Source organism: Corvus cornix, chromosome 5 (genome assembly GCF_000738735.6).
Source record: "Corvus cornix cornix isolate S_Up_H32 chromosome 5, ASM73873v5, whole genome shotgun sequence".
NCBI lineage: Eukaryota > Metazoa > Chordata > Aves > Passeriformes > Corvidae > Corvus > Corvus cornix.
In genome coordinates, this window is record NC_046335.1 from 54,441,370 (window position 1) to 54,458,997 (window position 17,628).

Below are 17,628 nucleotides of genomic sequence, written 5' to 3' on the forward strand. Positions count from 1 at the left end.
GCGACCGCGCCGGGAGGCGGGCGGCGGGGCGGGGCGTGCCGGGGCCGAGCCGCGCCTGCGCGCAGGCCTGCGGCGGGGAGCGGCCATGGCGGCGGCGGTGCTGGGGCGCGCGGGGGCCGGGGGCGCGGCGGTGGCGGGCGCTGGCGGTGCCGCGGCGCGGCGGCGCGGGGCTGGCGGTGGACGACACGGTGAACGGGCTGAGCGCCGAGCAGCGCCAGGTACGGCCGGGCGGGGCGGGCTGAGCGCCGCGCGGGGGTGTGGCGGGGCGGGCGGGCACCGATTGGCCGCGGCGGGGGCGAGCCGCCCAATCCGCGCGCGCGGGGCGGGGGCGCGGCGCCCCGGACGCGCGGCCCGCGGGAGTGACCGCCCGGGCCCACGTGGCTCTTCCCGCGGCTTCGCCACGGAGCGTGGCACTGCGTAAGCGAACGGCCCCTGCGTCCACGGTGGGCCTGTTGGATCGGCAGTAATCGTCAGAAACGTGATCGTCAAAGGAACACTTCGGTGGGGTCGTGTCACATCGTCCCAAAAGAAGCGTTGCAGCTCTCGCAGCTTGTTCTCCTGCCCAATGGGGCATTTAAAGATTTAGGATAATTCTTAGAACTCATTGTAGTTTACGGCTTTTCCTAAAGGGATAACGCAGGGGCAACACTGATCTCTGCTCTGGTGACCAGTGACAGGAACCCAGGGAAGGGCAAGAACTGGGTTAGGGGAGGTTTAGGCTGGGTATTGGGAAAAAGCTCTTCCCTCCAGAGTGTGGTCGGACACTGGAACAGCTCCCCAGGGAATGGTCGCAATGGCTGCCAGAGCTCAAGGAGCATTTGGACAACACTCTCAGGCACAAGGTGAGATTGTTGGGGTGTCCTGTGCAGAGCCGGGAGTTGGACTTGTTACCAAAAACCTCTGAAAATGCTGGGAAAAATAAGACTAACACTGTCTTTAGTATTAGTGAATAAGGCATTCCTTTATTCTTGACCAAGAGATGTTTGTGTTTCTGACAAAGTTCCAGCTTCCACATCGACCCAAGACACAAAACTTTTTCACTTACACATTTTTAGCAGACAAAGAAATGAATGTTCATTGGTTCTAAGTTGCATAATTCTCTTTATTAATTAGTATTCTATCCTCTATCAGTTATTGATTTCTCCTTCTTCATGCTAGTCTGGCCCACTTTCATTAGTCCTTTTATCATTTCTCAAATGGGGAGTTTCCAACTTTCCAGGCTTCAGTCTCCTCTGTGTCTTCTGGTTACTCCACCATGTCTTTGAAGGGCCATAAATTTAAGATCCCAGGTGTCCAATTTTCAACTCCTTCAGGCTTTGTTTATTGGAGCTTGTCAGGATTAGTTTAGCAAACTTAAGGTTTCGGTGATTTAATGATCAAAGTATCCATAAATGTCTGTGAAAAAGGAACTTAAATAGTGCTGACTAAAAGTGGGCACACTTACAATTATTTTAAACAGCTAATTAAAAATTGGTTAGGAAAGTTACATCATTTCCAACAGATGGTCCTTGTGGGTACCTTCCGGCTCGGAATGTTCTGTGATTCTATGATTCTTAGCTTTGCTGTGTTCTGTGTGCAGCAGTAGCCAAGTGCTGACCATTCCAGATGTATTCCCTTCTGCCCCAGGGCTTGGAGTGAAGGGCAGTGGCTTCCCAGGGCTGCTCCACACAGGCTGCTGCCAGTGAAACACTGGAGCTACAGCCTCACTTTCCAGATAATTCTGATGGTACAAGCATATGGATGTACAAAATAAACTTACTTGTTCTTCTTTCATGCTACGGAATTATTCCTTGCCACATTTGTGTTAATGTTTATGGCCTTATCAGCTCGAACTGATGTTTCTTTGTACTTCTATATTCAGCAAGTGTAAAAGAAGGTGTAAAATATTCCTATTGTTCCTATCTGTCCGGTGGAATAGCTAAAAAAACAAGATCAGAAATAATCTTCAGTATTAGTGAAACTGTGACTTAAAAGCAATATAACTGTTATAAACTGGCTTAGGGTATCACAGTTACCTGTCCAAGTCCATCCTCAATCTCTAATTGATTAAGGTGTTGGGGTTTTTTTTATTATGGTTTTAAGCTTCTTCTAATTTATTTTAAACTCTTTGCTGAAGTGTAATGCAGTCAGTTCTGGTTTAACAGCTCAGGGTTTCAGTCGCTAAAACTGTTCCTTCACCAGAATTAATATGTGGGAATAAAGAACCAAAAAGAAAAAAAATGGGATTATTAAACTCTACCATAAGATCCAGACCAAGTTTTTAAATCTTCCTGTTAAAAACATTTAAGACATTGTATAAATTTTGTTAGTATGTGTATAGAGTTCTGTAGAATACATTTATGTAAGTATTCAGAGTTTAAAATTTAGAAAAATGTTTTGGGTTTTTTAACACTTGGATCAATGAACACTCCTGGCTCTATCAAATTTTCCCACTGTAGGAGGTAGTAAGGTAGATAATGTAGTTCCAATTTGACACACAAACACGTTTTAATTAGTATCCCTGCTTATTACAGGTATCTGCCTGTAATTAAATGGTGCTGTAAGCAGCTACTGGATAGGGTTACCACATTATAAACTCAGTTCATCAGCTTCCAAAGTTCACTGCCCAAAAACATGCCTGAAGCCCCAGTGCAGGCAGGAGTTCAGGAACATTCTCTCATGTCAGGGTACGATTAAGGTTAAATGCTGAGAGAGACTAAAGTACATCAGCTCCTTTTTAAAAGACTAAAAAAGTTACCCTTTTATGTGGTATTTCAGCCAGTAACCTGAACCGTGGATTTCCTTATGGTCTTGTGCTTCTGAGTTTGGGATGCTGGAGTTGCCTGGTGAGGGAATGTTGGCAAGATCCAGGGGAAGAAGATGACAATATATTGCTGAGATGTAACGGATGTGTTTTTCCTCCCCTCTTTTCCCAGCTTAGACAGACCATGACAAAGTTCTGCCAAGAGCATTTGGCTCCAAAGGCCCAACAGATTGACCAGGAAAACGAATTCAAAGGCATGCGGGCAAGTATTTCATATGTGGTTCTGAAAGCCTCTCCGGGCTTTGATCTCTGCATTAGTCCAGACAATCCCAGGCCACACCACAGGAACATGTGCATTAACTTTTCAAACTTAAAAGCCACAGAGAAAACGTTTTTTGGATTTCCTGTTTTATCTTTTGTTACCAACTTTCAGCAAGCTGGGGCAGAACCCAGCGATAATAGTAATAATAAAGATTGATAATGGTCTCGTTTGGATTCTTATGGGATTTCTGCCTGGCTCTGTTCAGGCTCCTTCTCCAACATGTGCTTTGTATACTCCTGGCTCAGTCCCCTTCTTGGACATGAATTTCCTCTCAGATTTGCTGTGAAAATATTGTGTGCAAATGCTGAAATGTGGAGTTTGACTGTTGAGCTGAAACTTGCCTTTCTAATAAACCAAACAAATGCTGTGCCAGCCACAGGGTGCTTTGATTGATGGAAATGAGAGATCTGACTATTGGTTTTTATAAGCTCTACAAGACTCAAAAAGCTCTAAACATCTGCCAGGATTTCCCAGAGTTCTGATGTTGACATTTCCAGGGATGTATGTGCAGCTTTGAAGTGAAGTGTATAAATTTAGCCTGGCATTCCAGATATCATCCAGAGCTATTGTATGATACTTTTTGAAGTCTCTGGAGATATTCCCTGATAATTATTGCTGGACACAGAGGCCATATGAGGAGCACTCACCTATGTGTCCATCACATAGCAGAGGACGGGAGCAGTAGGGAGATGGCCCCACCAGGACATGTGTGGGCTTCCCTGGTGACAGCATCCTTTGCTACTGCACTTTGTCATGGCTATAACATTCCCATTTTTTTAATCTCCCCCAAGGAGGCTTCCTTGGCTTTAGTTGCCAGCTCCTGATTTACTGGAAGGGTTTTAAAGTGCCAGCTCATAGCACCACTTCATGTTTTCGTAGTGGATAGTTTTATACTATTTCACAAAAATTTTCCTTAGAATGGGCAAAGAGTTAAATCTTAAGAGGTGTTCTTCCAGAATTAAATTTAGGCATGTGAATTTTCACTGAATTCCACAAACTACTCCCATGTGTAGCATAGCTAGTGTCCTTAAATCTGTGTGGTTTTTCAGTTCCAAGGATGGAGCTGCACTGTGGGAGGAACAGGTATCGTTGCATTTGCCTCATTCTCGTGCTATATCGCAGATAAACAGATGTGTCCAGTGAGCTTCCTGGGGAAACTTGTTATGCTGATGCCCAGACTGCCAGTTTGGGTTGATTGCTTGTTCTGTATTCATAGGACTTTTGGAAGAAACTTGGAGAACTGGGAGTTCTGGGGATCACAGCCCCTGGTAAGTCTGTTCCCATTTTACCTTCTGATGGGTGATTCCTCAGACAAAAGAGGGACCACTTATACTCTCACTTTCCAGTTCACAACGGCCTTGTCTGTGATGTGACATCCATTTTGTCCTATCTTTGTGTTTTAAAAAACTCTTTCCAAACTGTTGTTATTCTTCTGACTTTGAATCCTTTGTCCTTGTTAGACAAAGTTCCTTTCACAGTTTAAAGGCACTGCTCAGAAATGGTTTCTCCAGATGTAACATATGGAGCTCAAACATACATTGTGCCTTTCTAATATGAAGCAAGTTTTGAAGGAGGAGAGCTAGAGATAAAAGTATCCCAGACCAAACATCCATCTATAATGGGAGAAGTTAAAGGGTCTAAAATAATGCCCTGAAATGCTGTGATAATGAACGGACAGCTGACCACAGCCAACCACAGTCAAAAAAATCAGGGGAAATCTTACTCAGCCTTGCGCAGGTTAGTGAAAAGTGTTGTGATGAATGTTACAGATGAGTGTGGTTGTGCTGAATGCACCAAGGCAGGGTAATGAGGAGAAGCCCTTAGTGGAGAAAAACAGTTGATGGGGCCTTTCTTTCCCCATGGAAAAGTCTGTTTTCTAGACGTGGCTGTGCAAAGGCTCTGCAGAATCCAGCTGAATAGCAATGCATCGGAAAAATGCCTCTGCCTTGCTTTCAGTGCTGAAAGACTCCGCATTTCTGCTTGCTTTCTCTCTCCTCTTCCCCATTTACTGCTGCTCCTGTTTTTCCTCACTCTTACCTTCTTTCTTCTTTGATGTTGTGCCTGAGGCTTACAGCAGTTTCCCACACTATAAATAAGCCATCTCCTCACAAGTCCTGTCCTTCTTGATTTTCTCAAAGGTTTACCTCTCAAACCCTCCTATGCCCAGGATTTTTCACCTAATTTTGGATTGTGGAGTTGCATGTTTCTTTATTGACATTGCTTTTGTTGGAGGAGGTGGAGACTGGGATTTAGGATATGAAGATCGTGTGGAATCTTAGGAGGGTGTACACAATTCAATGGCATGTTTGGGCACCAGTGCATCAAGTCTATTACGGGAACATTTTGAGTAACAGTGCTATTTGTTTTCTTCCTAAAACTAAAAGAACTGTGGTGTTTGTAATTTTCCGTTTGTTTTATAAAGGGCAAAGTGAAGAAATGTAAATATGTGATTCCCATGTAATGATAATATGGGCGTGTCATATACAAAGAGTAGCTTTGAAATGGCAGCATCGTTCAAAACCACACCATGGTTTGTGTTATATGAGGAGGTGTCTGGCAGGATCATTTTCCTGTTCCTCTTGCAGTGCAAAGCAATCCTGGATTTGTGCTGCTCACAGTTACCTTGCCTTTCTTGAGGCAAAAGCACCAAACCCAGCCATTCAATAGGAGTTAATAAAAAAATGTCTTGTTTTTGCATTCCTGAGAAATTGTTAAACCCATCTTTTAGGATACTGATAGCAAACGCCTAAACTGAGGTTCGCGGTAGAGAGAGGAGATTTCAGAGGATAAAGGGCCCTGCAGATAAAGGCAGGAGTTGAAATGAGGGACATGAGAGGAAAGACAATGTGTGATGCCAGTGGCTGTGGTGTTAAATTGAGGAATTTGGAACAGCAGCCCCTTGGAGCTGTGCCTTTTGGTCACTCTGAGCACACATAGAGATTTGCTCTTACCCTTGTTGCTCTTGCTTGCAGCCTCCACATTGATGACGAGTAAGTGCTCTCAGTTTATCTCCCCAGCTGCTTCTTGGCATTCATGTCCTGTTGTAGTGCTTCTCTTAGCAGTACAACCACTTGCTTCCTACCTGGAGAGCAAGACTTTTAGGTTGGGAGGTTACTGTATTTGTGTGTATATAAATGTGGTTTTAGGTATATGTGTATATATTTACATAGGCTGTTGGCTCCTCAAGGCCGTTACACATTTCTCAGCCTTCTCTTTTTACCTGCCTTCTTTTTCCCTGTTCTACTGTGTAACTTTAGTCTTTACTATTAGTTTTAGGCTCAACTCCATGTGCCTAGCTGGGCTCCCAGTGCTGCTCTGTCTCACTTCATCCTCTCTTAAAATCTACATGCTTGTCACTAATGAATTGCATTTATGGATCATTCCCCTTCTCAATTGGCCACTCATCAAATTTCTGGTGTCCTGCACGTTTGTGGGCTTAGAAGAGTCCTTAGTGCCACATTTTTGAGCAGCTTGAGGATTCCTCACTTGTTTAGGGGCAAACATATGTGGATTTTACAAACCTTGCCTGTGTTCCTTTGTTCTCACCTTAAGGAGGTTGCAACTTGGCGATTTAATCTTTGCGATAATACTAAGGTTGATAAGAAGGACTCGTTATTGTGCAGTGTCAGTAGCATGTTCAAGATGTGTCCTTGTGCATGTTCTACACATAAACTATGTTATACGAGTCAAGTATGGTTTATGCTGAAGACAAAATATCCCTGCGACTTTAAGATGAGAAAACTGAAATTCAGAGAGGATGGGGCCAGAAGTGCCCAGCTCAGGGACGGCAACAGTCAAATCCAGAAGCATTCAAAGTGTCTTGGATCTCATTGGAGACTGAGCCCAGCTGCAGGATCTTGTGCACATGGTGGGTAACACGAGCTTTTTCCGTTCTTCCCAGTGGAATATGGTGGATCTGCCCTGGGATACCTGGACCACGTGCTGGTGATGGAGGAGATCTCCCGTGCGTCAGCATCCGTGGGGCTCAGTTACGGGGCCCACTCCAACCTGTGCATCAACCAGCTCGTGCGCAATGGCAACGAGGCCCAGAAGCAAAAGTACCTGCCCAAGGTACGTGGCATTTGGGTTCTGGCTGTGAGGATGAATGTCTTTCACAGTGTGTTAGCATCTCAAGCACCAGCAGATTTCAGTGACCAAACCTTAGGAAATACTGACCTTGCCAACCTTGCCCTTCTCTAGCTTGTCAATTTTTGTCCTATTAATCCATATTGACCTCATCCTATGCCCAGGTGCTTGTCTGCAGGCAGCACAGCCCAGCTCTCTAGAGCTGTGTTACTAAGGGAGGCTTTGAGGTGACACTGGAGAATATTCTTCCAAATTCCCAAATCATTTTGAGATCTCTGAAAGAAAGTCACTGCTTTCCTATTTTATATTCTCCATTTCTCACTGCCCAAATGCTTGGTTTGGCTGTTAATTAACTACATGTGAAATATCATCATCACTTGGGGCATTGATGTTGTAACTCAGAAGTGCATTAAATAGATTTCAGTTTTTCAATGCATGGAAAAACAATGAGCACATTGAAACCCGGTTACTGAGATTATCAGTGAAATTATCAGCACAAAAAACTTGATGTAAACGACGTGCAAAGTACAGTGTCACTTCCTCAAAGCACTGTGCAGCCTGCAAATGTGTAACCCTGAAGTGTCCTCCTTCCTCAGGTGTATTTTCATGCTTCATTCTCTGCCTTTCAATGAGATGTCACTTCAGCTTGACTTGTTTTGGTTCCTGACAGAGCACTTAGAAGTGCTTAACTATATTTGAGCACCTCATGAGGACTTCTGTAGCAATGCACTGATGGATTGAATTAGTTGAACACATCTTAAGCATTGAGTCTGCTTTTAAAAAAAAAGTATAGATCAAAAGGAGAAGAAGATGGACAAAAGTACACAGGGAGGAAAAAGAAAGGCAAGGAGAAAAGGGCAGGATGAAAAAACAGTGAAGCAGAAGTAACGGCTCTGCCAGAGCCTGGTGTGAGCAGGTACAGGAGGAGGGTGTTGTGGGGTGAGGGTGGGGACTGGGCTATGAGAACATTGCAGAGAACTTTCCCATCCCTTTTCACCCCCTCATTGGCTTTTTGTGTTCACCAGCTCCTGTTTGTGTAAAAGGGCAGCAGAAAGCCCAGGCAGGAGCTGGGGACAGGCATATGGCTGCCTGCATGGTTCCTTGGCAGCTTCCTCATGTGTTGTGCAAGCAGGGCTGTGCTTGTCTAGCTCAGACAGAGCTGAGTCACTATTCTCATCCCACTGGGATTTGGTTCTGTTCCCTCGGCACAGCACAAGGGAGCTCCTTGCTTGGGCTGTACCGGAACAGGAGCTCTCTTTGCATTCTTGCAGAGAACAGCGACTGTGGAGGTTCAGTGCAGGAAAACAGGCGGGGGGCTAAAGAGGGAACACAAACAGTGCTGCTGGTCTTCATCTTTTGCTAATATTTGTCTTTTCTTCTAGCTAATCAGCGGGGAGCACATTGGAGCCTTAGCCATGAGCGAGCCAAATGCTGGCTCTGATGTTGTGTCCATGAAGCTGAAGGCAGATAAGAAAGGTAAAGCCTGTCCTGTGCTGCCCAGGGAGGTGCTGGAGGCCCCATCCCTGGAGGTGTTCAAGGAACATTTGGACATGGCACTCAGTGCTCTGGTCTGGTTCACAAAGTGGTGATGGGCCAAAGATTGGACTCGACGATCTTGGAGGTCTTTTCCAACCTAAGTGATTCTGGGAAGCCTGTTAGGGAATAAATGGAGCGAGAATACCAGTGTTGCTGTCGTGAGCTAACAGATTTCATCTCTTGGCTTCCAGGAGACTACTTTGTTTTGAATGGGAACAAATTCTGGATCACCAACGGGCCAGACGCAGATGTTCTCATTGTCTATGCTAAAACTGACATGAATGCTGTCCCAGCCTCCCGAGGCATAACCGCCTTCATCGTGGAGAGGGTAGGTTTAGTCATTCCCACAGGGTTTTAAAGCAGAATCCTTCACCCTAACTGCCTCATTTGGAAGTCAGCTGGTTTTCCTTCCATAACTGCCAGCCTCTTCCTCAAAGACAAACTACTTTCTGCCTTTCAGGCAGGAAAGGAACCTTTAATAAAATAAAATCTGAGATCAGTAAACCTTCTGATGGACATAACTTCATTATTAGAATAGTTCAGTTACTGGCTGAGCTTCCAACCCTTGCTGTAGGAGAGCCTGTGTTGGCAACTGTCCAAATAATTTATTTGCTCTTTATGTGCATTAGAAAATGGATGCACAGGGTTCCTATGTGTATGTTTCTCTGTCCATTTGTTTTCTCTGCACTTGCACTTAGACTTGGTCTTGTTCCTAGGTCACTTTATCTCCTTCCTTGCACCCTGCACATGTTCCTGTGGTCAGGGGAATTTCACAGATCTCTCATGATTTTCTTCAGTCTGTCAGAACTGAGACATGAAAGGTATTTTTACTGTCTTGACTTTGCAGGGAATGCCGGGTTTCAGGACAGCCCAGAAGCTGGATAAGCTGGGAATGAGAGGGTCTAATACCTGTGAATTGATCTTTGAAGACTGCAAGATCCCTGGTGAGTTTCGTTCAAATCATGGTGGCTTCCTGTCTTCTTGATCAGATAAATTGGATCACTAATTACACACATGTTCAGCCCGTGACCCTGAGGGCTTTGCAGATGCTTATCTGCTCTCTGGCAGCCTCCAAGGGAGCTGGTGGAACTGGAAAAGTGCAATCTGCTGGATTGCAGAGAGGGAGCACATCCCTTGTCAGGTCACTGCTCTTTCACCCTCATGGACCTAGTTCTTAACCACTGCTTCTCCAAAGCCTTTCTGAGGCTTCCCAAGAAACTTGTTTCCAATAGAGCTCCCATCCTTGTATGGAGGTGAGCTACTTTGCCCTGAAGGTTTTTTTACTGGAGACTTTCCAACAGGCTTTTGTAACATTTCTGAGTTCTTTTGGAGCCAGGGCCTGAAAATGGACATCCTTTCCCCTATTAGTACAGCAGAGGCCTCTGTAATAGCAATGTTTGTTACTCCAGTGGCAAGTTTTGTTGATAGAAAAATTCCAGCCTTTCTAGAGCAAATGGAGAAGATGTCTTATCCAGAATCATAAAAATCCTGATTGTACATTTGCAGCTCCCCATAGACACCTTCAAAAGCTGAAGTGGAAGAGTTTCAGCTGAAATCTGACATTTCTAACTGTATTGGATCCCTCCACCCTAAAATCATAAAGGCCAGTGCCCCAGCGCTCTGATCATGTCCCGGGAGTCATCCACAGGGAACATCATGTTCTTGTGGAAAGAGGATGATGACATGGAGAAGCACATCCCTGCAGTGTTGGATGTTAACGCACTTGGCACTCTGGCCATTAATGCTCCTCCTGATCTTTGGCTTTGGAAGCTGAAACATTTTTTTCCAGGAAATTGTTCAGGCTATTCAGTCATTTTTCATAGAATCCCAGGACGATTTGGGCTGGAAGGAGCCTTAAAGCTCATCCAGTCCCACCCCCTGCCCTGGGCAGGGACACCTTCTGCTAGCCCAGGTTGCTCCTCCCCTCAGTGAACACAGGCCCTCAGAGAGCAGCTTGTCTGAGTTTTGCACATAAATAAATCCCTTTTCCTTTTCTCTTTGCAGCTGAAAATGTCTTGGGGACACTGAGCAAAGGAGTCTACGTTCTGATGAGTGGATTGGACCTGGAGAGGCTCGTGCTGTCTGGGGGCCCCTTGGGGTAAGGGTTTGTCATCTTTTACAGGTTGTAGGGCCAGAAGGGTGCTTGGTGATCGCCAAGCCTGGTGGGGATCCCTTGGGATGCAGCTCTTGGTAGGATATATCCCGGATGGAGAACTGGGTTACTGGGGCAGCAGAAGAGGAGAGGCTGGGTCAGATGTGGGAAGGAAGCAAGGTGCAAGGATCCCGTGGCTGCTGGGTGTCCCAGTCAAAACCAGCATAGAACTCCAGCACCAGCACAGCTGCTTGACTGGACTCTCCTGGAGGTGCTCAGGGCCTTCTCGGCAGCCACCACTCACTCACGTGTACTCTGCCTCATCCTTGAGCTCTCAGCTCCTCACACAGTGGTTTTCCAAATTGAAAGCATCTCTGTGGAGCCCCCTGTGAGGGGCAAGGGATGGAAGAAGCAATGCCAGAAAGAATGTTTGCAAGTCTGCCTGCCAGTGTCCACTGATCCTCCAGAGCAAGCTTTGGAGAAATGATTGGTCTTGATATAAAAATTTCCAGAGATGATAAATCTGCCTCAGTCCCCAGTTGCTGGCTTGTGTATCCCTACATTATTACTCAGGGAATAACCAGCTCATTTGTGTTACCAATTCCTTAGACACACTATCCAGAGAGTCACAAGCTGGTTTGTTCTTCATTTATTCAATCCTTAAGCTCCCCAGTAATTATTGGCACCCCACAGTCCTTTAGTCCTCCCGAGTGATCTCTCTGGGCTAATCCTCATGTGGAAAGACCAATTTCCACAAAGCAGGAGGAGGACTTTTTCCCCTCCTTGTTCTTACCTGTGCTTTTTTTTATGGTATTGGCTGGTACTCCTTGAGTTGGGGGGCTCTGGAGATAAGAGGCAGCACGGGCTGTCCTGGCTATGTTTGTGAGAAAGCTCTTCAAGTCTCAGTCCCCTGAATTAAAAAGTCAGACCTTCCCAAATGTCAAGAATGTCCCAAATGAGCACTAGGGAGAAATGTGGGACCTTTGGATTTTGTTCTTAGCCTTGTTTGAGTGAAGCTGTAGGAAGACAGCAGGATATCACTTTAGCTATGAGAACCTTTTTGCCTTGGGTTACTCTTCCAAAATTAAATCATTATTTCAGTTAAATCATTACATATAATATATATTATATATATATATATATTATATATATAATATATATACTTATATAATATATACATATAAAATATAGATATTATAATAATTATATATTTTATATATATAGTTAAATCAATATATTCAAGTTTCCCTTTTCCCTCTGCTCTTCTTAGGCTCATGCAAGCTGTTCTTGACCATGCAATTCCATACCTGCATGTCAGAGAAGCATTTGGACAGAAAATTGGCCACTTCCAGGTAAGGCAGAAAAGGAATTGGGAATTTTTGTTCTCTTTTCTCTTTAAAACTGAGAAGACTGAGAGTTTTGTCCTGGCGGGGACTTTGCATGGAGAAGGTCACCTGGTGTTTATGCTCGGGCTGCATAATGTGATAATGAGCAGCCTGGGCTAATGGAAGGTTCCTGTGCATGCCAAGGAAATGGAACTGGATGAACTTTAAGGTCCCTTCCAACTCAACAAATCCTGGCATTCTATGATGTGGTTAGAAGGTGGAAAGACTTCTGAGCCTGAAGTCACTGTTGGCGGGTGAGGGACTGTGGCTGATATCTAGGGGTCTGTGAATGAGCAGAACCTCCAGCTCCCTCATGTCTGCTGGGCCCATGTCTCCTCCTGTGTCTAGTTTCTCTGAGATATTTTGGGGAACGGTTGGTCCCGCTCACTTGTGTTAATTAACGTCCCTTGTCTTTGGGCTGTGCAGCTCATGCAGGGCAAGATGGCAGATATGTACACGCGGCTCATGGCGTGCCGGCAGTACGTCTACAATGTGGCCAAAGCCTGTGACCAGGGCCACTTCAATGCCAAGGTGAGCTCTACTCCTACCTGGGCTGTGTGTCCTGGGGCAATTCCTCCAGTCCCAGAGCCTCACCTGGGGGGAGCCTCTGTACAATTAGAGTCCTCACAGCCCAAAGGGTCTTTTTTTCACACCCAAAGTACCTTTTTTCACTCACAAATTAAAAGCAAGCCTCCTTTTACAAAGCAAGAAATTTAGCTGCATCAGTAGATGTTTATTGGCAGCCCAGACAGATGTCCTGGCTGTTGTAAGTGCTGTAGCAGTTGTTAGAGGTGTTGTCACCTCCACCTGTCACCACACCTCTATTAGAGGAGGATGTTGAGTGTTTAACAGTGGGAGCACAGAGCTCTGCATCCCAGAGCAAATCACAGTGGTCTCCTGAGGGATTGATGGGCCTTTGTGAGACACCAGCTTCTCTGGTGCACTTTTTTTTCCTTCTTCTGTCTTCATGTGGCCTTTACAGACCTGCCATGAGTGTTCTATAGTGACAGGGACACTGCTTGAGCTCCCTGTCCCTGTGCTTTGTGATCAAGTAGTTCAGGGTTCTTAGCAGGTGTCTGTAGAGTGATGGCAGGGTGAGGGCAGCACAGGGACTGGAGATGGGCAGGTGACACCTTTCCTCACTGTGCCATTGTGACTGTCCCATAGGACTGTGCCGGAGTGATCCTGTATTCAGCAGAGTGTGCGACGCAGGTGGCCCTGGATGGGATCCAGTGCCTGGGTGAGTCACTGATGGCTGGACAGAGCCAAGCACAGTGCAAGAGCATTTCCCTCTGCTGTCCCACCCTCAGCCCTGAAACTGGGGACAAGGAGTGACCTGTGGCTTGTTTTGGGTGGCAGGTGGGAACGGTTACATCAATGACTACCCCATGGGGCGCTTCCTGCGCGACGCCAAGCTCTATGAGATCGGGGCGGGCACCAGCGAGGTGCGCAGGCTCATCATCGGCAGGGCCTTCAACGCCACCTTCAAGTAACGCCACCAGTACAGAGGCAGCACCGTGACCACCACGAGGCCTTGACCGTGAGGCTGGAATGCACAACTGAGCTTCTTCCTGCCTGCCATTCCAGCATCGTCACTTCTGGAATCCCCTCTGCCTGCTCTGGGAGCAGATGCTGCTGGACTGGGCTTGGACAAAATTAATCAGAGGGTACATGGAAGGAGAAGTGTTCTTTCTCTTTTGTGATCACCCTGATTCATGCTGTTCATGTGCTGTTGGTTCTCAGATTTGCAAAGCAGAGGTTCATCCCTCCACCAGGCAGGCTGGCAAGGGGTGTGCAGCCACTCCTGCACACAGAAAGTCAATCCAAACCCACCAAAAATGGACAATGAGGGAACAACTTTGTTCTTTCTAAAAAGCCCTGAGTGCCGTTAAACAGTTAGAATTTAGCGTATTGCCATTGGAAGGTGAAACTTCCTGCTGTAACCTTCCAATGGAAGGTTAATACCTTCCATTGTGGGAACTTGACACCAAGCACATCATGGGGTTGCTATCATGAATGCTGAAAATCATCTGTGCACAAGCAGAGTTTTAGGTGCTGATTCCTAAAACTTCCTTAAATCCCATGTGTTTCTTTGCAGAATTCCTTTCCTATTTGCAGAATTCCTTTCCTATTCCGGCTGCTTTTGGAGTTATTTGAGTGCAGGCCCGAGTCCTTGCTGCACTGACTGACTGCTCCCACCAAGTCATTCCCTCAGAGCTGTCACCATCCATCGCTCTGGGGACAGTTAACACGTCCGAGCTGTGTTGTGACATCTGTGAATGAAGCAGGCAGACAGAGCTGACTTTCTTTGGGGTTTGGTTCCCTCTGAAGGTTGTTGTTTTGGCCAAGCCTGTCCTCACACTCCACCTCCGGGCAGCTGAGCAATGTGTTTGTGAGTGATCTCAGTGAATCTTGTATCCAGCAAATTGGGGCTTATCCAGCTTTTTAAAGGAAATCGCACAGCATCCTGCCAGCCTTTAAATAAGAATCACAAATCAAAACGAGCTGCTGGAAATGTGATTGAACAGTTAATTAAACAGTTGCCACATAGGCAGCTCCCAGCAGTTTTAACAAAACTCACCTTCGACTGTGTGTATTTTTTTGGTTGTAGTCGACACCTGTCTGTACCAGGTGACAGTAGACTAACACAGAATTTTAAAATGTCACAGATTGAAGAGAGTTCACTTTCCTGAATTGCCAGGTAGGTCACTGAGAGTTTATAAAAGTCACAAAGAGGCAGAAAGAGCTTCTAAAGTCCTGGTGGTAGCACTCCTCCAAAACTTCATATTTATTCAGCCTCATTGGGTGGCTGTCACCCAGGAAGTGTCCCAGGGTTTAATTTTCAGCCTAAATCTCTGGATAGAGGGTGGACAGAGGTGCCCTGAGCTGCATCTGAAAATGCTGTGGAAGTGAACCTTGAGGTGCACTTCATACCAGAAACACTCAGTGCATTGCTGTACACGGATGTAAGAATTTAGTTATGTGACCAGACTTTTATGTTTTACCATGAAATGATTCCTGGATCACTCTTACGATCCATTCGTGCCAGAGGAACTTTTCTAGGGAGTGTCAGAGCCATAACAGGATGATGTGAGATTCAGATTGTTAAAAATAGGTTTTCTAAGGTGGAAGCAACCTAGAGATTTTTAAACCTGTCCTTCAGCACTGGAGAGGTCTGATTTTAATAGACATAATAAATAATGCCTTCACTTTCCAGGCTGATTAGCATCTTGGAGTTGAAGGTAAAATGAATCAATATCTAACAAATCTCGGGACAGGGGCAGGGAGCGATTCATAAATCCTCGCTGCCTTGGGAAAGGGATGGGAGAGTTTTTTTGGGGAAAAGGGGGTTAATCTTTATACTATACTAATAAAATACGCCTTTGCTGTGGCCTGTGCTCCTGGGGGGGGGTCCTAGCAGAGGGGAGGTGCAGGCTCTGGTACCCACCAAAGCGCATCCAAGCTGGCAGCAGCAACAGCTACCGTGTTGCTTTCCCTGCCTATCTCTCCCTCTTCCCAACCACAGTTTTTCCCCATGATTCTCATTTAAAAGAAATACATTTACAGAGATCATGCAGGCTGTGCCTCGGGCCTCCTCTGGAGAGCAGCAGAGCTAACAGGGAAAACACAGGGGGCTATGCCTCTGGGTATGATCCGAACAGTGTCTGCTGTGGATATGTGATGGAAATTGTCCTGGCCTGACAGCCTTTGGCTGGTGGCAGGGCTGGATGTGCTGCATCTTCCCTGTTTTTCAAGATCCTTGCCCTGTTTGCAGCTGGCTGGCCACTGAGCAGAGAAGGCATGGAGAGCAGGGGGAGTTACTCATTAAGGTATGCAGTGGGTTGACCCTGGCTGGGTGCCAGGCACCCACCAAAGCCTCTCTATCACTGCCATCCACAGCTGGACAGGGAGAGAAAATATAACAAAAGTTCATGGGTTGAGATAAGGATTGGGAGAGATCCCTCACCAAGAACTGTCAGGCAAAACTGACTCGAAGTAGAGATGTTAATTGAATTTATTACTAACAAAATCAGAGCACCTGTTTTTTGCAGAGAGGCAAAAACCCCTTAAAAACATCTTCCCCCCACCCTTCCCTCCTTCCCTGCTCTAACTCCTCCCCCCACAGCAGCACAGGGAGACGGAAGTGGTGGTTACAGTCAGTTCATCACAGGTTGTTTCTGCTACTGCTCATGGAGAGGAGTCCTTCCCATGCTCCAGTGTGGGGTCCCTCCCACAGGAGACAGCTCTCCATGAACTTCTCCAGTGTGAGTCCATCCCATGGGCAGCAGTTCTCCACAAACTGCTGCATCGTGGATCATTCTTCCACAGCGTCAGTCCTTCAGACACAGCCTGCTCCAAGGTGGATCCCCCACGGGTTCACAGGTGCTACCAGGAAACTTGCTCCAGTGTGGGCTCCTCTCTCCGTGGGTCTGCAGGTCCCTGCACAGGCCTCCTTATGAGCTCACAGCCTCCTCTCAGGCATCTCCCTGCTCCAGTGTGGGGTCCTCCACGGGCTGCAGGTGGATCTCTGCACACCCATGGCCCTCCATGCGCTGCAAGGGGACAGACAACCTGCTCCACTATGCTCTGTACCACAGATTGAAGATTGAGGGGCAGCTCCTGCCCCTCCCTCTCCACTGACCTTACTGTCTGCAGGGCTGTTCCTCTCACATATTCTCATCCTACTCTTCTCTGGACCCAATTCCATCTGCCATATTTTTTTCCCTTCTTAAATATGTTATCCCAGAGGTGTCACCACTATTCCTGATTGGCTCAGCCTTGGCCAGCAGCACATCCATCTTGGAGCTGCCTGGAATGGGCTCTGCTGAACGTGGGAAAAGCTCCTGTCAGCTTCTTATAGAAGCCACCCCTGTAGTCCCCTGGCTACCAAAACCTGGCCATGCAAACCCAGTACAAGGTAACAGAGAGCTTATTTCAGCTGTGTGGGATTTGGAATGAGGTTCAGTTAGTGACAGGAGGAGACGGCATAGCCTCAAGCTGCACTGGGGGGGTTAAGATGGGATATAAAGAAGAGTTTCTTTACAGAGGGAGTGGTCAGGCATTGGAAGGGGCTGTCCAGGGAGGTGCTGCAGTCCCCATCCCTGGAGGTGAGGAATAACTAGGCAATGGCATTCAGTGCTCTGGGTTGGGTGACAAGGTGGGGATCAGGCACAGGTTGGACTCGATCACCTTGTGGTAGAAAAGCTGGGCTCACACTGAGCTGGGGCACTGCCAGTGTTTGATCCAGAAACTCAAGGGAAGTAGAAGATACAGTGGGGAAGATGGGCTGGGTCATCTCTGGTATTCTGCCTCATGCTTCTCAGGGCAGAGTAGACCATGGCTCCTTCCAGTTTTGGACACAGCTTGAGGTTAAACAGAGACTGTGTTTGTGGGGCTGCCCACAGCGTGAGGGAGCTGTTTGCTTGATGAACACACCAGGGACATGGTGTTAAAATCTGCGAGG

At 46.7% G+C, this 17,628-nt stretch overlaps 1 protein-coding gene across 1 annotated transcript; it reads left to right on the forward strand.

The window, feature by feature from the left end:
- The first annotated feature begins 85 nt into the window (after window positions 1-85).
- Window positions 86-15,392, forward strand: IVD (isovaleryl-CoA dehydrogenase). The gene is given in 13 exon segments (XM_039553018.1): window positions 86-117; window positions 119-218; window positions 2,916-3,005; window positions 4,282-4,333; window positions 6,967-7,136; window positions 8,534-8,627; window positions 8,879-9,015; window positions 9,535-9,631; window positions 10,692-10,785; window positions 12,050-12,131; window positions 12,591-12,695; window positions 13,332-13,404; window positions 13,524-15,392. Coding segments are annotated over 13 exon segments (1,260 nt in total). The 3' UTR covers window positions 13,658-15,392.
- The last annotated feature ends 2,236 nt before the right edge of the window (window positions 15,393-17,628 follow it).